The sequence below is a fragment of the Corapipo altera genome, unplaced genomic scaffold (genome assembly GCF_003945725.1).
Source record: "Corapipo altera isolate COAL_440 unplaced genomic scaffold, ASM394572v1 68, whole genome shotgun sequence".
NCBI classification, from domain to species: domain Eukaryota; kingdom Metazoa; phylum Chordata; class Aves; order Passeriformes; family Pipridae; genus Corapipo; species Corapipo altera.
Genome location: NW_020884919.1, coordinates 5,109,014 through 5,134,491, shown reverse-complemented (window position 1 = coordinate 5,134,491; position 25,478 = coordinate 5,109,014). Strand labels below are relative to the sequence as shown.

The window sequence follows — 25,478 nt, the reverse complement described above, 5'->3', positions numbered from 1 at the left end:
AATGTACTCCAACTTATTAGAGAAATTGGAGTTTGTAGCCTAATCACCTTTTATAGTTTGCACATGTTGTCTGAAGAACTACAGACTATGTCATCTTGATAACTTTTGATCAGAACTGCTGTCTGTTGTAAAATCTGCTTTCAAGGTAAAGAATTAATAACAAAAAATCACCCCAAAACCAACCACAACAGCAAAAAAACCCCAAACAAAAACCCAAAAAACCCCACAACCTCCCCCCAAACAAACAAACAAAAAAGAAAAATAGAAGCTACTGTAACAGCTTGGATCTGGAAACCACTTGGATATAATACTGGATTACAGAAAAATTTTTAGTCCCTAAAGCTGAGTTTGACTGGCGAAAATATGCTACACATGCAGCAGGAATCCATCACTTTGCAATGCTTAACAGGAAGACAAACTGATAAATCTAATTTCCAACATAAAACATATGTGAAGCAATATTTTATCTTATTTCCTTTACAGATCTTCTTAGCATGGAATTGCTATGAAACAACGTATATAAATGTTTTATTTTTGCTTAAAATAACTTCAAAAAATAGTAGAACAGTAAAAAAATAAATAAATAAAAAAGAAAAACAATAATACTAGAAAACTTTTAGAGTTTTTCTCACCAAAACAAAGTTTTCTTTGCCAGATGATCACCCCAGTAGGTGCAGTGGTTCACCAAATCACCATTTGTATTATGTAAGTAGGATTATTTAAAAATCCCAACCAGCTGATTCCAGATAGAAGAGGTCTCCTAAGTACACAACCATCATCCACATCCTTAGAGCTATAGCTCTAAGTAAAACCATAAATTAGTGCTGTTTAGAGAGAGCAGTTTAGGAGCATTCCCAGGGATGCCCTGCATTCCAATGGGCCCAGGGGTAGCCCTTGGGAGAATATATGTGGATTAATCTCAAGAGTGGTTAAGGGTCCTTGTTAAATTCCCAGAGCTCTGGGACTGGAGCAAGCTGCTATATACTGACTGAACACACTACAAAACTTGTTTCCTTCCCTGTTATATGGTGCAATTATTTTAATATTCAGCTTTTTGTCCTCTTCCATAAGAAACAGCACTTGAGTTAAGGTGTGAGGTCACTCCATGTTGAGTATTCACCTCAGATAACTTGTACATCTCTCTCCAAGGATTATGCCAGTAAACAGCTGCACCAGTTATCACAATTCACTTAGATTGTCTGAACTCCATTGGAATTAAATCCTCTTCTCCATCTGTCAATAAACTCTGAAGAGTTGATATTTACTATTTCCTTTAATGCTTCAATTTGTACCAAGCTTAAACCCCTTTTCACAGGAAAACAGGAGAGCTACTTAAAGCTATTCTCTGAGGAAGGCTCTTGATATGCTAATTCCATGGAGCAATTTTGGTTGAGATGGATTTTTGCATTAATGTAATTACCTGAAAATGCAGGTGACTTTGTTCAAGTTTACTGTCCTGATTTACATATCAAAGTCTAGATATAAAAGTTATAATGTAACCTTTGAAAACTTATCCATTAAAAAACTTGGGTTAAAATTAAGAAATTCTCAAGCTTTTTAAAACTGAATTTCAATGACAATTTTAAAGCAACACTAAAACCAATTAACCTACTGATCAGTTGTATATAAGGCAAAAATATTTGAGTATTTATGAGATAATGCTGGGAAAATAACAAAAGTTTAGTACAATGAGAAGTGAATGTTTCACAAATATAAATGACAAGTTTCCAAGATATATTCAAATACAATCTATGCATTTTCCACAAACAGATTTGTAAATGGCTTTGTATGGCTTGGATCAACATCATCACGAGGACCTACCCACACTGAGGAGACAGGAGAAGGTGGTATATAAAGAAAGATATCATTTTTTCAATAATTTTGAATTGAAAAGGAAGCGACTGACTAAAAAGTATTCTCATATAATGGTGAAACAGAGATACAAAATGGAAAAGCTATTTCAGTACATTAGAAAAACAGTAATTCTAAGAATACTTTATTTTTTATTAGTTTAAACAGGGAGACAGTGACAAATCAGCTGTGAAAATTTCAAAACCGTGACTACAAAGAAGTGTCAAGGAAGCTTATGTTAAATTTTAAAGACCCTTAAGAAAATGTAAGTCCATTAGAAAGGTGGTGGGTCAGCAGGCTACTCTTATAATTGCAGAATGCATCTGCATATTACCAAAAAAAAAAGAGAAAAAAAAAATAAATAACACCCCCTCAACACTAATTTCACAAGACTTTACAAGTTCATTACTTTCTAATCATGAACTCAATACAGAGATCTGTCTGTCAAGATTTCTGCCACATTTAAATAAGAAAAACACCACAGTAGAATTATTCCACATCTTCAATACAAGTATCCTTCTGCAAAACTCCAATGACAGAGCTGACCTACTGGAAATGCTAGGAATTATTTTCCACTTCAGATCTACTTTACATACACTTTCCATCAACAAAATATAGACTCCTCTGCTGGGCAGGTGGAAATGTTGGTTTTAAACCACTCTTCTCATATAAGGTGTTATCACAGACACAAGCTACCTTCAGTGTCTATTGGTGTTTACATCCTCAGGCTTTTTGCTCTGCTGGTATCAAAGGTCAGGAATGTCATTCATTTGGAAAGGAAATATCCTTGAATGGAATGTACTTAGAAGTGGTTACAGATGTGTATGAATTATAGATGAAAGATTAGCCTACTCTTGCTACTACTGTTTATTCAGCTGGGCATAAAAAAGTATTCATGTGATGGAAGGTCATCGCTGTCACCTCTCCTAAGCTTAAGGAAACATGCCAGACAGGTATTACTTTTAACTGGATTTATTACTGGCCAAGAAAAAAACTAAAAACTCTATTGTACTCTATCAATTTAAGAGTAAAAGAACCCAACATCTAAATTTACAGCATTATAGAAACACCAAAGCAAAGACAGCATTGTTATCTTCAGTTCAACGCTATCATATATTGTAGAAATATATTTGGCAAAATGAGTATCAATCTGCATTTATTTTACTTTCAAGTTAAGATCATTTGAAATCACCCCAGTTTAGAAAAATTCACATTTCTGCTGTAAAATGCAAACTTACATTTATGGTTATTCAAAGGAAGATGCCATGCAGTTCAACATATAAAGGACTAAATACTCACTGTTCCCATTTTTAAATGTATGTCATAGCTTTGCCTATTATTGTTTGCATGGCCACTACAGAAATCAAGGTTGTCTTTAGCCTATTTACATTTTCTGTCTTCCAAGGATTTGAAATTTATGCCTTTCTTCTTAAATAACTCTATTACATTTTCTCTTTTCTCTGTTAAAATAAAAGATTTCTAAGCTTCTAATATACTGGTTATTTTTCTGTAGAAAAGCTTTTCAAATACTACAGTTGTGTTCTCCTAGAGACTCCACCAAGTCTGTCAGAGTCTTGCATGGAAAGGCATTAGTACCCATAAATACAGTTGAAATAAAATCATTCTCAGGCAGACATTTTAATTTACTAAATTAGCACATATTATTAAAACAGAAAAATAAATCAAAATAAATTTGTGTCATTTAATCTTTGATTTTGATCACTTACTATCAAGCCACTGTTACTTTGCCTTCTCTCTCTGTCGTGAAGTTTTCTGTAGAAAATCCCTCCTGGATTAAACTGAGTACTCCAAACAATCATATCCCCTCGAAAATATGCATCCATTCCAGTTATTCTTGAATTATGTTCAATATGTGATATTTGCTGATGAGCATCACTGTAGTTGAATGGATATGCAAAACCCAGGATGTCAGTGTCATTAGCAACATAGAGAACTTGATCTTCAGAGCCTAGGGATTATTATAATGAAACAAAAATAAGGTAAATGTCAACTAATGCAAAAATCAGTGGTTTTCACTCAAGTAGCTTTCTGGTGTTTATCTGATATAATTTCTTACATTAAAATTAATTTCTGGTTGTTGAAGACTGCAAAAACACTCACAGTCTGGGCAATAAATGTAACTCTTGATACTCTGATATCAATATACATCACTTCAGAGCTCTCCAAACTCATAGTGTGACACCTAAGACTATATTTTAAGGAGTATTCAATATAAGAATTTGAACACTTTTAAGCAGTATACAAAAATACAGGATATTATGCATTAAGCCCATATGGAACCCATATTTTTATATGCATGCTCTCTTTAGGGGGTCCTAAATGTATATACTAAAGGAACATAGAGTTGTCAATAAACATTTTTTCAAATTGCTTAATTGGAAATTAGAAATGGAATGATTTTATCTTTAGGGAAGGCAGTGGTTTTGAAATTAACTGCAACAGAACCTGTGCAGTTTTGTCTTACCCCTCCTCATTTCAGAAAGTAAACACGGATACCTCTGAAAGGGTGATATTAATGGACACCCAGTTACCATCTTGATTCAGATCTTGTAAAGTTTATTATTCATAAAGAAATGCTGTTTAGTATCCATTTATTAAGTTTTGAGAAAGTTTAAAATCTGCTGGATACATTAGAATGCATTTGTATTATTCTTTTTATTTCCCAGTTCATATCACATTCATCCATAGAGAATCAAATTATAATAATGTCTGTCCAACACACTTGCTCCTTGTTAGTATGAAATATCAAACATCATTTGTTCCCTTCCTCTTGATAAATGCAACAACAAAGAGGAGTTTTATTAAAGCAAGTATCAATGAGGGAAAAAGAGAAAAATTAACTTGATTACAATGGAAATGAAGCTTGTGAAAAATTCAGATTTAGGATAACGATTCCCAGATTTTAAAATGACGAATTTATGAATTATATCACAGAATTACGTCTGTGTTTCTATAATAACAAACCACTATCCTCAGTTAGTAACCTTGTTTGTTCCCATGTCATAATCTGACTTCTTTAGCAATAGGTAATGATGATAAACCCTGATAGAGTCCATGTTGTATAGGAGTATGGACACAAGATGAGCTCTCTGGCCATAAAGTTCAGATCAGGTGCTGCTCAGGTTTGTGCACAAGGGTGTAGAAGGAGCCATACCTTGTAACTTCAACACTCATTCTGCACTAAAGACTCCAAGTCACACCAAAATCTCACTAAATTGCAGGTGAGATGCTGTGATCACACTTTGAATTATCCAGATACAGACCCATAAAGATTATGTGAGCTGTATTATTCCTTGTTTCATGATTTATAAGTTAAATAACAGCCAGACTTCACAATCACCTCCATTTTGCGCAATACCTCTGCCTTATGAACAACAGAAATAACATCTCTGTGTACTTATTTCTTTTCCTTCACTGGACCACGATCTAGGCAGCTGATTTATATAAGGGTACATAATAAGCTCATTATACTTAAAAAAACTCCACTTAAACAATTTCTGTAGAATTTCTCAACACAAAGCAAAAAATATTAACTCCAAATGCTACTTAATTTACTCCTAGAATTCTAAAATACGTTTCTATCATGGAGTTGATTCTTCCCTCAAGTTTCTAAAGCTTCACATGCTTACGTGCTTGCTAATGTTTTTTTTATTTGTGTATATATTGTTGTAAATAGAAAAGCTGGAGTTGGAAATGGGCTTTCAAATTAAGTAAGTTCATTTACATAGAAGTTATAAGAACTTATTGCTTACTGAAATGAAAAGTAAGGCTGGGTGGTTTTGAGAGTTATTTCTGTGAACTATTCAAGAAATATTTATCTAAAAATAAATAGTATCTGCAACACATTAGTGTTACCAACCAGGTACATAAACAGTGATTTAGTACTGTCTCTCTAGTTTGATTTTTATAGTCTTACCTTTTGCTATGCAACTGTTATTCCTCTCCTTATAATTTTTCTCACATGCACATCTGTATGATCCCTTAATATTACTGCAGTGTTGGGAGCAGGCACCAAATACCATACACTCATTGATATCTATGGAGAAAAGAATTGTCATTTATATACCTATAGTTTAAAACACTATTATTCAACATGTTCATAAGAGCATGGAACAAAGGAGGTGAACAAAAGGAACTTGTAAGCACTAGTATATCTTGCAACAGTAAAAGGAAAACCTTTGCAATTATCACTAATGCTATTTCCACTGCAATCAACACAACTCAGACAGATTTCTTTTTTTAATATTATTTCTCCATCCTTCATATATCAATCTGTCATTATTAGAACTTGAAATCAACTCTGACAATAAAATATTTGGAGTTAATATTTGCTACAATTATGTCCAGCATACCTACCTCTGGTACAGTCAAAACTACATGATCCTCCTCTACTGGAAAAGTTCCTCTTAATACTGTTTCCTTAAGAGCCAAACAATGAATTATATATTCACTTTGATAGTTCCATTGGAGTGATCTGAAATTCTGTAAATTACTGCTCACCAGTAAGAAAATGAATTCACAACCTATTCTCTGGGAAGGCAGATTTATCTTATCTTTCCAATCAACCCTTCCATTATAACAACTATGTCTTCTTCCTAACCAGTATGGCATCATATATATCAAGACAACATTTTCTAAGGGATTTAACTTTCTATCTGTTTATTTCAATTTCAATTTTTTTTAATGCATCTTCATTATTTTAAGCCCCTTAATTATTTTCATATGTCAGTTTAAACGCTAATCTCAAATGCTCAGTTAAATAATCTACTAGACCTCAAATCACGCATTTACCCCTGGAATTATTTAATTGTCTGACTTGAACCTTTTGACATTCATAATGAATGTTAATCTTTGATAACCTCTCCAGGTAAAGAGTGTGAATCTACATCCTATAAATCTTTTTTTTTTTTTTTTTTTATTTCTTAATCCCATTGCTATGGAACAACTTTTACTCTGTGGAAAAAAGTATGTGTTATGTATCTCCTTCTCTGGCACAGAAAACTGACTACACAGTTGACTTTTAATATTTTAAAGCAAGGGATGATGGAATATATCTGTACCTTCACATTGTCTATTCCTCCTGTTTCTCTGAAAGCCAGGTTTACACTGACACAAAAGGGATGTTTTTGTCTGATTACAGTATGCATCATCTCCACAAGGATTCACATTATCTTCACATGTATATTCAGCAACACCTAAACATAAACAAAGTGTCTAAATAATCCCCGATAGATTTGTTTTAGCTCTTAAAAATGAAACCTAAAGTAACAACAACAAATAAAAAATTTGACTTTCTGTTAAGAGTATCAGGTAAATTTTTAACAAATAAATGTCATCACAGTTTTTATCTAAATATGCATACAAATTGACAATATGTAATTGAGATCCTACATTTCATATCAAGAATTTAATATTAAATTTTTTCATGTTGCAAATATGAAGCAAAATACAATCAACTTATACTCAAATTTCATCAAGAACTTTTAACTACTCTAAAAACTACTACAGCTTGAATTGCCATAAAACTTGCCTTTCTCTTGTGGCACAGAACTACCTCCTTTTTTTAACTAAAAGAAATAACTTTAGATTAAACCAACTTCTGCATTGTTGAGTAGGTTTTGCACAGATGAATGTCTCAGTTAATTGTCTCTTTTCTGCTACAATCACAAAAACAGATCTTGTCAGCCAAACTCACTTATTTTGCAGTCTTGCTCATCTGAACCATCTCCACAGTCATCAAACCAGTCGCACTGCAGCTCCATTGGAATACATTTCTTATCATTACAAGCAAACTCATCTTTTTTACATGGTCTTGGTTTGTATGTGATTTTATCTATATAATTACAAATTAATAAGAGAAAAATAAATCAGTATTTAAGAGTCTCAGATTTTTTTTAGACACACACAAATGGGAACGACCACAAAGCATTAAGCAACTGGAAATAACTTCAAGCTTAATTTCTTTCAGTTTCAAATTCTGATCTACTAACCTCCAGTTAAGCTTTACTGAAGGACAAGCAGATCTCTGTAACAAAGTTTGCCTTCAAGTTGTTTTCTCTGATCTGAATGCCTTGAAAGGTAATATCACCTACCACAGTGATCTTCATCCGAGTTATCACCACAGTCATCGACCTCATTGCAAATCTGCTCAGGTCGCAGACAAACCCTGTTGTTTCTACATCTGAACGGCCTTGTTGGAGGGCATGGAAACTTTACTGCATATTAAAGAAAAGAATCAGCTATTACCCAGCTGGCATTCACAAACCTTCTTTTAATGTCTCCTTATCAAAAGCAATAAGCAGGCACAGGAACACAGTTGTACTTGACATACGAATTGTGCTTGATTTTAACTTCTGGTACCTCACGGGAGAGCACTTCAACAGTGTTGACAGTGTAAGTTCTTCATTTAGGGAATGAAATTATTTTTTGTGATAAGGGTAATTTATACCTTTTTTGAGAATCAATAAATACAGAAGAATTAAAACAAGTGTAATGATGATCAAATATCACACTGTAGATGTAACTTTTACCCTTCTGTGGACTTCCTACAAAAAAAGATTAATTTTTCACAAATATCATATCTAATCTTCTAAAAGCAAAATAAACAAAACTTAGACAAGTGTCCCTATATATTTATGTATATGTTATTATTGCTTTATTACATGGAAAGCACTGAAAAATGTAATGTCATACCACACATTTCAGCAACTTCATCAGAGTTATCTCCACAGTCATCCTCACCATCACAAACCCAAAAATGTAGTTTGCAGAGGGAATTATTGCACAAAAACTCATCAGCTCTACATATATTTCCCCCTGGGAAGATGAAAAGAAGACAGAAAAAAAAAAAATCAGGAAAACAGAAAGACAAAAGAAAATGTCAGCTTTTGAGAAAACCAGTACAACCACTTATCACACACCATTTGCAGAAAATGACACATGTAGCATAGCTAAATTTACAGATCCCAAATGAATGAGTTAGAGAGGTAGAGAGAAACATGCATTTAAAAAAATCTCTTCCTTGACCATTCCTTCTCAGGACTGTTGGCTGGGAATTACCTGTTTGGCCTGACTAGAAAGGGCAGTTATCAAAGACACCAACAACTCACCAGCTAGACATGTTCCCCTTGCATTCAGCCAGATGCCTAAACTACCTGTGTGTAACTCCCCTTGGTGATGCTGCCTCCCAGCAAGGGCACATCAGTAATTTGTGCCATCAGAGAATGGTATAAAACAGAAGACAGAAATTCAGTCAAATGTGTGAAAGGTCACTTAAATCCAGGTTTGTTTCATGTGAATGTCTGATCCTCCATCTATTGCTACTCCCACACTCTGAGCCACACACAGAGAACAAAGTGATTGCAGTCCATTAGCTGTGAGGTAGCACCTTTTTCTTCTGAGGAGCAAAAAGCTTGGCCAGGCTTGTAATATCCCCATCACCTAAAAATGCTGTAATTAGGAAAGATCTAGCCATGGAGGCACTGAGCAGACAAGACTAGGTGACCTCTAACAGTATCTTCATTTTTGTAACTCTGAAATTTCTCATTAGGATATTTACTGAACATAGAAAGCAGCAAGAATAAATTTTTCCATGTAACTTCGTGGAGTATTGAGTGAACTATGAATCATCTAACAAAAGGGAACACAGGGTGAGGAAAAGTCTTTTAAGGTGGAGTGATCAAACTTTCAAGATGGATTCAGTTTTAATATGTGGAACAGTAAGAAGGAATTTGTTTCACAATTACGCCTAAATTTTATCACCACCAATCAACAAAGTTATGAAAAGTTCTTGTAATTAATTTCCCATATAACACATTTTTATGGTAACTGTTTCTCAGTTTCCTGAGAGTGTAAAAGAAATAAAGCTGTGTACCTGCAGAAGAGGAAACAGTGAAATTTTATACGATAATGCCAAAACTCTCGCTGTGGCTTTGCTCAACACATTACACCCACTCTAAGAGCTAGATCAGGCTCCAGTGTCTTTTTACTTATTCATTCAGTGCCCTGTTCACACCCCATTAACACCAACAGAAGGCTTTCTTTTGCTATAAAGGTTCAGAATGGTTTAATTTTTTTTCCCAGAAAATTAATTTCTGTGAAACACCTGTAGTGTAAGAGGATGTTGGGACTCTCACATTATGTTACCAATCACTCCCATTGCAAATATAACTTATAAACATTAACAGAAATATCCTGTATTATTATCCAAGGAAAATATATAAAATTAAAGTACTTTTCAGGATGAAAGAGATGAATATAAATAATTCTGTGTGTAATCTCAGTATAACCATCATTCTAGCTGTATAATAAGACTGAAGAGAGTTATTTTTATAAATATGCACAGTGGGCTACAGATAAATATTACGGATATTATTTTAGAATGTTGTAGAATAAAACTCCATTTGTGTTTGCTGTATTTCCAAAGATGAAAAAAATAGTTATCAGTAAGATAAACTGGCATTTGTTTCATGTGATTGCTCGGGCTGTCATAATTCCTTTATAAAATAGATTTCTGCAACAGAATCATAATTGTGACATAAATACAAAGTATTATAGCAATAACCAACCAGGCAAGAGGGTTCTTATTGCATTATAAGCAATTTGCAGTTCACAGAAGCTCTATTATGCTATCCAAAGAATAATGTGGCTTCAGAGAAAATAAGAATGTTACTATTTACCTACACTTCACTGGTTTTTAAAGAGACACAGTCCAGACATCTTAAAAGCAGTTTTAAAATGGACTAGAAGGGTTTTTTAAACTTTGGTATCTGTCTTCTTGCACCTAAACATCTCTGGAATATTCTTCCCATTTTCTGAATTTTCTGGTCTCTTTTTCAAACTCAATCACACCCATAAGACATCTCTCTGCCCTCCTCCCCCCCCCCCAGTGGAAAGTATTGCTCAATAGATTTAGAACAAAATAAGGAAAGGATATCTTACTCTGTTTGCTTCCTATATGGTTATTATCACTTATTGTACTCCATTATGCTTTTGAATTTACACACATAACATGTGACTAACACACAGAACTACTCAATTGCAAGAAAAGGAAAGAAGAAAAATCTGGAAAAAAAAAACAACAGGAAAGAAAAATGCTGAGTAAAACTGAGTAAAAATATTGAGTCCAGCTCACTGCTCTGGACTTCAGTTGAGAAGACTTTGTCCACTTCGGGAACCTGCTTGGTAGAATGGCATGGGATAAAGCCCTGGAGGAAAGAGGGGCCCAAGAAAGCTGGTGGATATTCAAGGATCACCTTCTCCAAACTCAGGAGTGATGCATCCCAAAAAAGAAGAAGTCAGTCAAAAATGCCAAGGGGACTGAGTGCATGAAAAAGAAGCTCCTGGACAAACACAAACACGAAGGTGAAGCACTGGCACAGGTTGCCCAGAGAAGCTGTGGCTGCCCCATCCCTGGAAGTGTCCAAGGCCAGGTTGGATGGAGCTTGGAGTAACCTGGGCTGTCCCTGCACATGGCAGGGGGTTGGAGCAAGATGAACTTTAAGGTCCCTTCCAATTCAAAGCATTCTATGATTCTATGAAATAAATAGAAACCCAGGGTCTTAAGATTACTTATTTAGTAACTGTTCATTATATTGCATGGCTTTGTAATTTATTGTGCATGGCTTTGTAATTTATTGTTGCCTATATAACTGTAACTTAACTTGATTTATTACTAATTTCCCTGATGAAAATGAATATGTTTCCAGTAACAACCCAACCTTTTGATCACTGGGGAAGGAAACACAAAGGAGGAACATGATGTGAGTCATAAACAACTTAAGTTTTGCTTCTTCCTGCAAATCACTTGTGAAGCTGCTGTACTGTCCTTGTTGAAAGAGGTCACAGAGCTTTCCTTTGATCACTCGGAATGCCCAAGGTACCACTAACTTGCAATATGTGTTAATAAAAAGTCCAATAAACTAAGCCTTTTAAAGAGAAGTGTCTCTTGCCTTGGTCACAGTTTTCTTCATCACTGCCATCCACACAGTCATGGATCCCATCACAAAGCCATCTGACAGGGATACAGTAGGCCTTATTTTTACATCGAAACTGATCTTCTTTACATTCTGTTACACAATCCATCTGTGTGAAAACAGGTGTGAACTACATATTAATGAATGAGAACAACATACTTAAGGCAAACCCAACAAAATTTCCCAACTTTCATTGCCCTGCATATTTAGTACAAGGAAGTTGTCCCTGACAATGCAATGTGCAATTTAAATAGCTACTGAAGAAGGGCAAGTGAAATGGTATCCACATTTCACATGTTGTGATATTTCTTCTTTATGTTGCTTGTATGAGCAATGGAAACAATTTACATCTCTAAGTCAACTGCCCTACAAGAAACAACCCTGGGTGTGAGGCCAATAGTGTGAACTGGCTCATAGCCCCATTGACCAGGACTAGGAACCTCCAGAGCGGATTGTCTTCACCTGCACTGTGCAGCACTTGGCTCAAGCATCCTTCATATTATATTATTATATTCACATTAAGTTATACATAACTGGTACCTTTATGGTTATGAGAAATAACAACTATTTCTGGGTTTTTTTTAGCTTGAAGTTGTTTATGAAGGTGATGATTTCTTAAATAGATAACAACAGTGCACGATGTAGGAAGAGCAAGGCCTAAAGGCACCTGGAGGTTGAGATGCCTGCTACGGTTGTATTAGAAGAATCTAGAGGACAGAGGGAGCCAAATTTGCCACAAATTTGTCCACGTTGCCAGTACAGAGTAGTCCCTGATGCAAACTCTTGCAGAACCATGCTCAAGTTTTGACTTAGGAAGAACAAATTCATCTACTCCAAGAGGTGGCCACAGAGCAAACAAACATAACGCAGTGTAAAGTCATGAGGTTAAGTTATCTGACAGTGTTTAATGGATGCAATAAAACCATATTTGCCCTTTCAATTAACTTGGGACTTAAAACTGTAAAAAAAAAAAAAATCAAGAGAAATTTGTTCCGGTACCTCATCAGATCCATCAGCACAGTCGTACTCTCCATTGCACTTCAAAGATGCTGAAATGCAGCCTCCACTTGCACACACGTACTCACTTGAAGAGCAGGTTGGAGATGCTGGTTACAAACACATATTTTAGCATTAAGAAAAAGACAATTTATGAATAATTTGGTTTATAATTTAAAGTTTTCCTCTGGCTAATATAGTGAGCAAACCTGCGTCTGTAGCTGAGCAGAGCTTTTCCAAACTTTTTTTTAAACTGCAGTCAAAGATTTGACAAAACTGAACTGTATAACGATAGTGAAAGGATATTTTGTGTTTTATCACTGAGAAATTTCTTTTTATGTTTTCCTTACACTTGGTAATAAAAGTACCTATTCATAGAATGACTATAGTTTTTTAAAAAGGGCTTTAGCTAAAATTATATGGATGCTTATAATTAAATAAGCCAAAATTTACAATAAAACATGGGTTCAGCAAGTATACATTATTCCAGTTAAAATTAAAAAATATTAACCAATTTTATTTAAAATATAGGTGGATATTCTAGTCACGTTTTAAACCAGGGGAGTTTTGTCAGAGACTTCTATTTTGTTGTACTCATCTAGAAGCAAATTACAAAAAACTTAGGAAAAATCCTACAACTATAAACAGGTATATTTTCCAAGAGAGTAAAAAGGAAATAAAATAATAACAACAAAAATAATAATTTGGTAGAGAAAATAATTTTTCATAAGGACTAGTAATCTTTGAATGAACACCACAAAGTGAAAAACATGCCATAGACACTTCAGTAACATGCCAAGACTTACTAGTGTTTTCAGAGCAGAATTTTACATGCTGAGTATATATTATCAAATTACTTTTCAACATAGTTAAATACCATTCCCCCAAAAAGATACATATCGCATAGCTGTACACAAGTGGGGTTTTCAAAACACAAGTAGGAAGACGCAATGATACACACTCAAATGGTAAAGTATTTCAGATTTCTTTGCACTTCCCTTTACTTCTAGTGCCCAGGAAATATTTATTAGTTGATTTATTTTCTTCTTTTACTCTTGATTTATTCCCTCCTTCATTTTGTTTCTCAACATTACTTAAATCAATACCTGGTACACAATTTTTCTCGTCATCCCCAAGTTTGCAGTCCTCGTGACCATCACATTTCCACTTCGCTGATATGCACTGACCATTGGAGCACTGGAACTGATCCCTTGAACAGCCTGTTTCACAATACCTCTGGTACAAAAGAAACAACCAATATACAAGATCAAGAGTTTAATATACACATTGAGGAATACACAGCTGGTCACAGAAGTTACAGCCTATATTCCTACACACTATGAAATGCAATAATGTCTTGTGAAATTCAATACATTTGCGGATATGATTCATGAAAGGTGGTTTGCACCCTCTAAGTAGCTGGGAAGCAACTGAGTTCCAGTACTGGTAAGCAAGAAGAGAAAAGAAAGAACAGAAAACCAGTCAAGTATTATCCAGTGAGCTTCTGCTACAAACCATCAACTTTGTTGTCACAAAAAAAACCCACAAACCAAACCACTTCTGAGTGTAGGAAGTATGGTTTGCCAACCAGGACACAAAGCATTTCCAGGATGGGAAGAGGTCCAGATCATTGCTGGGACAAAAAGTTGTAGACTACTGTTAAACTTGATTTTACTTGTATGTTCACTCTTTAAAATAACTACTTCAAAAGGTTTAGTTTTAATTAAGTAATGATATTTGCATATATGGATTCATGTGTGGACTTCCCATTGCTGCTTTTTAAAATATTTGCATGCAGGAATCCATTCTCCAACAATATAAACCTACTAATTTTCCAAGAAAATACGTTTCCTGGAAGATGCCTACCTCATCTGAGCCATCTGCACAGTCATAGTCTCCATCACACCAGAATCTCGCTGAAACACAGTCTCCATTCGCACACAGAAAGTCTTTCAAAGTGCATGTTTGAGGCTCTGAATAAAGAAAAGAAACAACCCTATGTTTATTAGCATTTCCATAAAATATACATAAAACCCCCAGCAATTAATGAACGACTATAACAAAGGTAAACCCCCTAATTTGCAAAATTTAAGAATTTTTTTTTCCTGTGGGATTTTCCTCCATTTTTAGGCTAAATTTCATTTACATATAGTAAGAGAGTAATGAAAATACTTTCAGATCTACCAAGATTCTTTGGAGAATTATTGTGATACTGAGAAAAAAACTAAACATCATTAAAAAACTGCTAAAGCACTAACATGTAGCATCCTGCAGAATGAATGCTTCTAAACACAAGATAATTGAAGTGGTATTAGGGGGAGTTTTCTCATATATGTATTGTGGCATTAAATGCAGATTTTCTTTACTTATCCTTTTAATAACTTAGCATTATCTAAAACAAAGACAAGACTTGTTCTTTGTTAATCTAAACCTGAGACTGGTAGGTGTCTGCAAAAGAAAAAAACCTTTGGTACACATCACTTTATCATACTAAACTAGCACATGTGCCTGTGGCTGGCATTGACACCCAGCTGCTTTTAGAGAACTCACACAAGCCATCATCTCTTGTACCAAGTCAGCTGAGCCCTAAGCAATGTGAAGAACCTGAATTTACAGCACTATCCATTCAAAATGTACTCAATATGATGAGATGCTCCAGCTTATCTTACTTCAATATGCTCATTTAAAACATTTTCAGTAAAGATTAAATAATTGCTACTTCTCATTGCATTTCGGATACAAACTCATCCCAGGACAAAATTAACTAATTTGTTTTCCTGACAACTTGTAGAAGCAACAAAACAGCATTAGGAAGATTTTCTAGCAACAGTAATATTTTTACACTGATTGAATTAATATCTTTCTACAGCATTATTATCTTTGCTTTGCTTCAATGTTTACAGTATATTACATTTTCTTTAATTACATTAAATAAAAAATTACTGGCGCTGCCTTAGCAGGAATGATAGTCATTACTATGGAATTTTCCTTTTGAAGCTTCCTGAAAGACAAAACATTGTTTTTGCTCTAATTTGTTTATTTTGATTTTTAAAAACTCTAAAAGAACCCCCCCCCAAAAGATATTACCTCAGAAGAATTACCAGTGTATGCTACTTTCCCTATTGCAAACTCATTATGGACCTATATCCTTCCTAATAATTCTTATTTATTTCACAAGGTTCAAATATAGTTAAAGAACAATAGACTGTAAGAGAAGTGAAGTTATATAACAAAGTCATAGTGGGCACAATGATTTGCATGATATCCCTAATAACTTTTCAAACCCATATATGATATTTTTTAATATGCATTGTTACACCTCTGATAACTTCACCAGGATAGTGAATTTCTTGCATGTGAACAAACTACATAGAAAAATTTAAATACTTGAGCTGAGCTTCTATAATTCAGTGAATTCTTTCTGCATTCTTGAAAAACAACTCATTTTCTGATATAATTGCCAGACAGACCTTTGTACATTCATGTATGCTATGAACAATTTATCACAATGTGCAATGTAATATATTCTGTCAAATGCTTTTGAAGTTCTAATTTCATATATATTTGTTTCATTACACTTTATTCTATAAGTGACTTGATAGTCTATAAAAATTTCATATGTCTATTTGAAACAACTGAACAGTATTATGTACTTTTCCAATGCTTCCAAGATTTTGAATTTTAAAACTGTGTCAGCCTACTGTTCTAAATTTAAACAGTTGAGTATGGGATTCAAAAGCTAGAATTTAAGTGTGCACTTGACAATCAAAAGTAAATTAAAAAAACCACCATTTATTTTGATGTCCTGCCTGTGTCTGGGTACTCTCAACTCACTAATTCCATACATTACAACTAATTACAGATTTCTTTATCAGAAAGCAGTCAAGAACTGAACATAGAACTTGGTTATTGATATGAAGACAAAGTTGGAAAATCTAATAAATATTAAAAATTCCAAATAGATGACTGCTCCCTCATTACTTGAACTTTTTTTAATCACTTTGTACTATGATGATCTGATCTTCAAGGAAGAAGTTCATTACTACTGGGTGATACACATGGCAAATTCCAAATAAGATCCTCAACACTTATTTTGCAAACAGCAATAATATTTTGTAGAAGTTTCCGCTTTTATTTTTTCTTTTTTTTTTTTTTTAATTTTCAAAAGATTGTTCAGTCATGCTGATTAACACCATGATAGCAAAACTATGACCCTTTATTTGATTTTTACATGAGAAAAAAAGAACATAAAATAATTTCTTGCTATTTATACTATAGGAAACTGACATTAATAATCAATTCCTAAGTAAAATCTCCCACAGAGCTAAGAAAGCTTTTGTGCATCAACCCCTCCCAGGGTATAACAACAAAAGGCTCTGAGTGATTACCGAGCTACATGACACTTTCATTTTTATATGAAACACTTTTATATGGAAACTACAGCACTACTGCTTGCAGTGACTCACAACATTTTCAAATGCAGGGAGTAATTACAAGGAAGACAAATCCACTGTAATATCTTGAGTAGAATGAGACACTCTATGGACACCACATCTCACACTGGAGAAAGGGGCAGACAGCAGGTACTCAGTACTACAATGCCTAATTTACTAAGCTTTCTAAACCATTACCTTGAAGGTACTAAATATACATTTATGATAGGCCATCAGGAATGTGAGTTTAAGATTATCTACAAACCAAGATATTAATTTCTTGGATTTCTAAGTAAATGAACAAAAAGAGCAGAAATTGTCAACTGAAGGTATTTCATAACTATTTTTGGAATTTCTCTTCTGAAATATTTTATAAAGGCAATGGCTATGATCTAGAACCAGTAAGGATTTGACATTTCTTCCTGAGAACTAAATCTAAATTAGTTCACTGAGAGTGAGAGATTTATTAGGCCTTCAAGTTCCTCGTAGGTAGGGGAGAACTGGGCTAACTGAGCTACTTTGAATAACCACATCTACTTCTTCATGTGATTTAATAGACAGAAACAGACTTCTCATGATAGAAAACAAAGGAATCATCTCAGGAATATGATGTGCAGGTAGTGTTTGATCCAACTTCATCGTTAACAAAGTTTATCATTTGATCACTGAGCAGCTTTTATGATTCTTATCTACAGCTACGAAATGTGATATGCAACTAAATGCCAAAGGTAAAGCAATTGTAATATTTATTTTGAAATAATGAGCTTATTAAGAAGCCATAGATTAGGTATTTTTGCATAGATGGCACAGAATTACAGCTCTTTATAAGAATGCAATTGGAGAATTTCATCAAGGGACATTTTCAATTGTGGTCAACAGATTTTCAACAGTTCAGAAAGCGTTGAGTAAAAACATACGTGTGTATTTTATCAAAATTCAAAAGTTTCCTCTTACATGTTGCTAAACTAACTCTATTTCTCATAACATGGACTAAGGTAAAAGTTACTTACTACAGTTTTCTTCATCAGAATTATCTCCACAATCATTCTGGCTGTCACATCTCCAGTGGTCTGGAATGCAGTTGTTATTTTTGCACTGGAACTCATGAGGTCCACAAGTTTTTTTATCTGTAATTATGGTGAATAACATTTACAGCATTGTAAATAAAGAGTCAAAATGGGAAAGACTTCTATCAAAGGCATGACGATATTGCTACATACATTTAAGAAGAAGTGACCATAACATTTGAAAAGTTACTTTCAGGGATAATTTATTTCTCATGACACATTCTTTAAGCTTCTATTTATTTATACCAGAATACATATACTCTTAAATTTGATAAAATTAAAATATGTACTGTATAAACTGTTATTTAAAGTTAAAAATATAAACTTCAGAAAGGATGACAAATTAGCTCGAAGAGAGGTTATTATTGCACTGAATCTCAAAAATTCCATTAACTTTTCCTTGAATTTCTCTGTAAGATTGCTTTACAAAAGATCAGATCACAGTAAACCACAAGAATAGTGATTTGAAAAACGTACAAAACATGTATTTCTCAAAAGTTAATTCTTGCATACAATAATTTAAGACTAATCATACCTGATAGAAAACTTTCCACTTTGATTTATACATTCACCCTGCTGATGTATTGGATTGAAAGTCTACTTGTACAAGGTAAAACATTACAAAGCCTATAGTGCTAAACTGAGCATAATTTTCTTCATGATGTAAATTTTCAATGAGTTTTTCTATTTACAGAGAAGCATTGGAGGCAAAGCCTCTTCAAGATACAGGAACATCCTGAACTCCTCTAGCAGGAAGGAGCTGCCTCTGTGCTTTCTGTGAGTAATTCTTGAATAATTCTTTCAGCTTCTAAGGACTGAGATGAAATGAAGTAAATTAAAAAGTTATCAGTGACATTTTTGTTGGAAAAAACCCCCACAGTTTGCTTTGTAAAAGCCTCAATGACATATTTAAAATTACATGTCACTGTAATATTTCAATAGGAATTTTTTAAATTTCTGTTAGGTTGTGTCACAGCATGTCAGTTCAGCTCCATACTGCTCTCATGGTAACTCAGTGAGTTCCAAAAACTGACAGAATTAAAGGGGACTGAAACAGCAACTTAAATCAACCTGCTTTTTCTGCTTGTGAAATGGAAAGGATGACAAACTAGAAGGATTAGACTTGATGCCATGGTCCAAACTGCTGTTTTTATTCTGTTCTTCTAGGTGTGATTCTGGAATTACAGTGATAAATCAAAACTTCATTTGAATATCAAGAAGGTGGAGGTAAATGGTGCTGCAGCTCAGTTGAGTACAGTCAAAAATCTGGGAATTGCAATACTGCCTTTTGTGTTTGCTCCTTATTCTCTGCCAATATGACGATTGTAAGACTTTTTCTCCCAGAATATTTTTTCCTATGATGTTTCCTACGATCACAGCCTATATTTTGATCACAGTATTTCAAAAACACTTGTGTTGGCAAGCAATTAAAATATTTAACATTACAAAACAAAAATATTGCCCCCAAACATATGACAGACTTGTATTTTGTCTCTGTAGCTTTGCAAAAGGTAATGTTTCACACCCACAATCCATCCAGTATTTATTAAAGTACTTCTAGTAAAGCCTACAATCTCCCAATAACATATTTGCCCACAAAATGTGTTCTAAATACTAATGACAGGTATCATCAGAGTGACATGTAAATATTCTATTTATCCTTCCACATTCAATAGAAATACCAAGATCTAATCAGCAATACACAGAATAGAGAGATGACATTCCTTCATTTCAGTTACCTGCTAGAATGAAGAGAACATGTAATATATATTTTCTTACTCTTCAAAAAGAATTATCTAGTTCTCAGGGATGCTAAACCGAGTTTCTGGCATTGCCTCTTTACACATGTGAAGAATGGTTGGATTTTATTTTTTAAATTTATCCAACTGTAGCTTAACCCTACGATTAGTATTTGAATGTTAATCTTTCTCTTCTTATTCTATTTCTACCAAACACAAAGGAATATTTAATTATATTTTTAATACAAAATATTTTTCATGTTCGTAAGGCTCTCTCCTCTTCACAAATCTGAAAGCTTTATTCTTCCTCTGATCTCTCATAGCAGCTTACAATTGACAATGTATTACAAATCAGATTTCCTCCACATTAATAAGAACAGAGGAAAATAATGGGATAGCAGAGATAGGATATAATAAAAAGAAAGAGAAAGATTTGGGAAAGTTGTGTAACAATTACCTGATCTTTGAGAATGATGGATTTACTCAACTCAGAGGAAACACTGCAAGACTTTATTTTTTTTGAATTGTGGAACAATTCAAAGCACACGTGGGCCCACATACATTTTGTCACTGCTGTCTTCAGCTCTAAATTGCTTTCTCATTTTTCATAAAATGTGACCTTAAAATGTGAAAGTTCAGACAGGAATGGTACAAAGGCAAAGAATTAAGTACTGATTACTCAATTTTCATATTTCTCTCTTCAAATTATTATTAAGAGATTCACTGTAACAGGCAAAGACCCTTTTTCAGAAATTTGTGTGATCACCTGATGTAGCTGCTGGTTGTTTGGGGTTCATCTTTTGTGCATACTGAACTAGGATTTTACTTTAGAAATACTTCTAAATGAGTATGAAGAAAACAGGATGAAGGCTTAAATAGGAAAAACAAAGTAAGTCTGAAAGAAAACCTTGAAAGCATTTTGATTCAAATATCAATCCCTACAAATGAAATCCCTACTCTTTTGCCACTAATTGCACTACACTGCCATTTGGGGATTTTAATTCCACATATTTTCATTTTTGTGCATTTGTGTGTGTGTGTGTATGTGTGCCTGAGAGGGATAAAATCCAAAATGAAAATTCACTTTGGATCGAGGCTCAGTTTGCTGTTCTAGAGCGTAGTGGGCTGTCACCGGTGCTGGATACAGGAATTTATAAGCCTGTCAAAGGAAGTTTAAGTTTATATAATGCATCCTTCAAATTTCTCAAGGAACACATTCTTCATCATCAGGAAAAAAGCTTACTTTGACTCCTAAGGCTAAAAATAAAATTAATATAAAATTAATATTAAAAAAAGTGAGGAAGTAGAAAGCAGTCATATTAATGTTGACACATCATGGTAATAAAGACCTGAAATACACATAACCTTTAAAGCAAATCATAATCACTTCTCAAGACCACACACAGCTTTTTTCAGATTCTACCTCAAATGGCCCATATTTGATGCAAAATATTCAAGTTGAGAGCAAGGATTAGCAGAATCAAATGGCTTTCTCTAATTGCCTGGACAGTAAGCACAAATTAACTCTATCTACTCTTTACCAAAAAACACAATACACTCATTAATAAACATATCTTTCCTAACTCTATTTCAACTGTCTCAGTCACAAAGTAACCACAAAAGACTAAATACATTTACACCACTTCTAGTAAATTTACTCAGCATAATATCTCCAATAACACACAGCAGTAGATGTTGACTAAGCAAAATACACATGGTTGTGCAGTACTTGAGCAAAAAAACCTACCCTTTACACAAGCTGTGCACCGTAAGCATTTTAAAAGTGAACTCAAAACAATAACAAGTTAGTATTACATCAACATATGGAGATCTTTTTTTATACTCAGCTTGCAGCTTTAGAATTTAATTCTATCAAATTTTGTTCACAGAAATAACAATCTTTAACTCGAAAAAAAAAAAAACGCAGAAGACCAAACTGTTGAAACTACTGCCATAAGGTCATTTAAACATATTTCAAATACTAAAAATATGGAAAACTTAAAAATGTGATTAAACCACCCTATTCTTCTTAAGGTTTAGCTGTTCTATGTGTACACAACTGTGTGTGGTACAAAAATTGTGAATATAAATAAATTCTTCTGTCTCCTTCAACACAAAAACTAAGAGCAGTATATGCAGTTGGGAGATTAAAAATAAAAATGTAAGTGTTTTTTTCAGGGAGGTGTGGGATTAAGCTGTGGAACACTTTGCTACAGTATGTTGTGAAAGCTTTACAAAGGTAAAAAGATAATTAAATCCATGAAGGGTTATTGCATACAGAGACATATTTGACTCACAATACCTCTGATTCTCAAATTATTAGAGCCCGGAAGAGTATTTCAGGGAAGTTGCACTACTGGCCTGCTTTGCTCTCACATTCTTCCCTAGATAATCATTTTCAGTCACTGCCAGAGACAGGATAACAGGCAAGATGAGTCTTAGATATGAATCAACATATCCAGTTATATGTTATCACTGGAAAAACCTATTGAACTTGGGATTCCACACAATGCTCCTCTATATTACTTAATTGTTTGAGTAATTTGGAAATTTGGACATTGTTCATTTGATTGTAAAATGATGACTGTGAAATACCTATTATAAATACAAATTTTCCTGTTCAATATTAGTTTTATTTTTTCTCCTTTCTTTTAAGTTTTGTGTCTTAAGGATATTATTAGATGAATTATTTTGAAACTGTGTTGTACGAGCTGGTCTTGTATGGGTAAGTCAGAATATGAATCCACAGTTTGGAAGCTTGGAAAGTTGCCAAGAGTGGAAAAAAACAGCTTGTTGGAGATCAAGGTGATGCGGAACAGTGCAGGAAAAAGCAGCTGTGAAGTGGCTCAGAAACTGAACAGTGCAGGGTTGGTTCTATGATATCCCAGAAGAGGATATAAAGCGTCTCTGTGGCAAAGGTTCATCTCCTTTGCATTCACTGTTTCTTCAAGCCAAATTGATTTCTTGGATTGTAACTTCTCCTCATTTGATAGGATTTAGTTTCCCCAGTCTTGACAATTCAAATGACAGTCTTGGATTTTCAGCATTGAGGAAGAATTCCGTTTCCCAGGCATATTGGTCACCTCCAACATTTTGATATGTGTGCTGGTGTCAATTGCTTGAAAGATATCCATGGAAAATTGGATGTTCCTCAGTGCTTTGTCCTTGACTACGGCCAGTAGTTTTGTTACTCTGTTTTTCCAGAGACAGTATAAACCTGTCCAGATTCATGGGTTTCATCAAACCATTTACTGATGCATGGATAAATAACTAGGAGAGATTTGTATGATCCACACTATTTGTCTTGTTCTGTTCCATCCCAGAAAATTTTTCTATATTTTCCTTTGTAGAACTGCCTTGAAAATGTCACAAGTTTTTCTGTTCATGATTAGTGTGTGTTTTGCTTGGACATCCACATTCAGTGATTTTCTGACAATACCAATCCACTCATTCTGCCTCTGATTATCTGTAATCCATTTCCCAGGTAGAGTATTTAAATTTATTATTTTCTCTTATTTACAACAAAAAGAGCTGACTCAGTACTTTCAAACAATGCAAGCAACGAGTGAGAACAACTACTACTACTACTGTGAATATAAAGTGTGATATTTTTTTTTTCCCCAAGTGATGGTTAATTGTTACTGGGTCTAAAATAACCCACCTCAGTGGGTTAGAACACTGTGGTTCTGGATGCTGTGTAAAATCTGACATAAATTGGGGCCTGGTTTGGTTATGGTGCAATCCTATGCTCGATCTTCTCTGTAGAGGATGTGGTTCCTCAGACTATCACATTTAAGTACAGAAGTTCCATAAGTATCACAAATTCTTGGAGAAGTCCTATGGGAATTCAAAGTTTGTGGAGTGGTTTGTTAGGGTACCTAACGCCCTGGAGCTCCCACAGCAAAGCAAAAGTTGGTCATGTCAAGTTGGATTCTGCTCTGGACCCTTCTATACAGTCAGTGTTAACTAACAGGATTTTCAAATTATATTCAAATCATATTTTCACTGTTTATGATATTCAGCATCAACAAAGTACACAGACTGAACTGATAGAAACTGGATAACACTGTGAGAAATAAAAAGAATGTCATTATATCCTATGCAAGTCACAATATTCTATGCCATTATGCTTCAAAATTCCAAATGAGATACTCATTTGCAGCTCCTGCCAATAAAACAGTAGCACAATGTGAATTTTATAAACTACTCATAAAAGATTACCATTCAGCAAGAACTGGATGATCCAGGTACACCTACAATATCAAACAGGTATAATCATACACTGAAAGAGGACAAAAACAGTGGAATAATTATAATAATTATTGCCTTTTGCTACCTTTTTAAAAAAATTCAAGCTAGAGTAACATATTCAAAACCACTGGCATACTCACCACAGTTGGCTTCATCTGATCCATCAGCACAATCTGGGTCTTCATCACATACCCACAGTTTGGAAATGCAGTGCTTTGTTGTTTTACACTGGAAATGGTCTGGAGAACAACTGTTTTCAGCTTTAAATGAAAGAATTCCAAATCAAAACTAGAAATATCCACTAATATTCAAGATACTTGTTTTAAAGAAAAAATATTAAGGATTTAAAATTCAGAAATTAGATACCTCTGGCATAATTTATTCAACATCTATAAGAAAACAGCATTCAGGTTCAGTTTATCATTTTGTCATTTTTTATGTATTATTTTATCTATAAGAGTAAAGTAAGGAAAATATAATAAAGGATCTCTTGTGATATTCTTTAAACAACAAATATACTTAACATTGATACAATCAAACCACTTTAGCAAAAATCAGATAAGATTTTTTTTTTTCAACTTCATAAAAGACCAGTTATCAATTCTGAAAGTCAATTTGAAAGGCTCAGGCAGTTCTCAAAGCCTTGATTGAAAAAGGAATCAAAATTATGTACAATTTTGGTGAAATTATGTGCTTTCTGTTAAATTGGGTAAATGGTGAGAAAAGTGTGACAAATATTTCACTTAGTTTAGTAGAACAATTTTTTGAATGAATCCTATAGCAAGATAAAGATGCAAAGATGCAGTTGACTTTTCAATTGATTTTTAAGGATGCTCTAAGTTAAAGGTGCATTAACCTTAGAACAGACATTTGACAACAGAAAAGATCCTCGGTGCAGTCAGTGACTGTAGATGGACTCTTTCACAAGCACATACATCAGATCTTACTGTTTCTCAGACTTTCATAACTGAGAGGAGAGAGGTAAGATGAATAAAGGACCTCTACCCAGACTGGACTGTGAGTAAGCTATTTGTGACCAGATGCATAAGGATTTCTTTAGAAACAAGGATATGTACACGAATCCCTAAATCATTTTAAACTGAACTGAATGTAGGTAGAAAGCAGTAGGATCTAAACCTTGATGTT

The 25,478-nt window shown here is 34.0% G+C and overlaps 1 protein-coding gene across 1 annotated transcript in view; it reads right to left on the bottom strand.

Moving 5' to 3' along the window:
• Positions 1–25,478, bottom strand: part of LRP1B (LDL receptor related protein 1B) — a 672,863-nt gene that overhangs the window by 55,277 nt on the left and 592,108 nt on the right. The window contains exons 64-75 of the mRNA XM_027656245.1: positions 24,473–24,592; positions 18,286–18,402; positions 14,709–14,815; positions 13,949–14,078; positions 12,846–12,952; positions 11,823–11,955; positions 8,566–8,688; positions 7,965–8,087; positions 7,568–7,705; positions 6,933–7,067; positions 5,789–5,908; positions 3,579–3,820 (exon numbers count right to left, since the gene is read on the bottom strand). Coding sequence (XP_027512046.1) covers positions 3,579–3,820; positions 5,789–5,908; positions 6,933–7,067; positions 7,568–7,705; positions 7,965–8,087; positions 8,566–8,688; positions 11,823–11,955; positions 12,846–12,952; positions 13,949–14,078; positions 14,709–14,815; positions 18,286–18,402; positions 24,473–24,592 — 1,595 coding nt within the window. The remainder of the gene's footprint in view (positions 1–3,578; positions 3,821–5,788; positions 5,909–6,932; positions 7,068–7,567; positions 7,706–7,964; positions 8,088–8,565; positions 8,689–11,822; positions 11,956–12,845; positions 12,953–13,948; positions 14,079–14,708; positions 14,816–18,285; positions 18,403–24,472; positions 24,593–25,478) is intronic.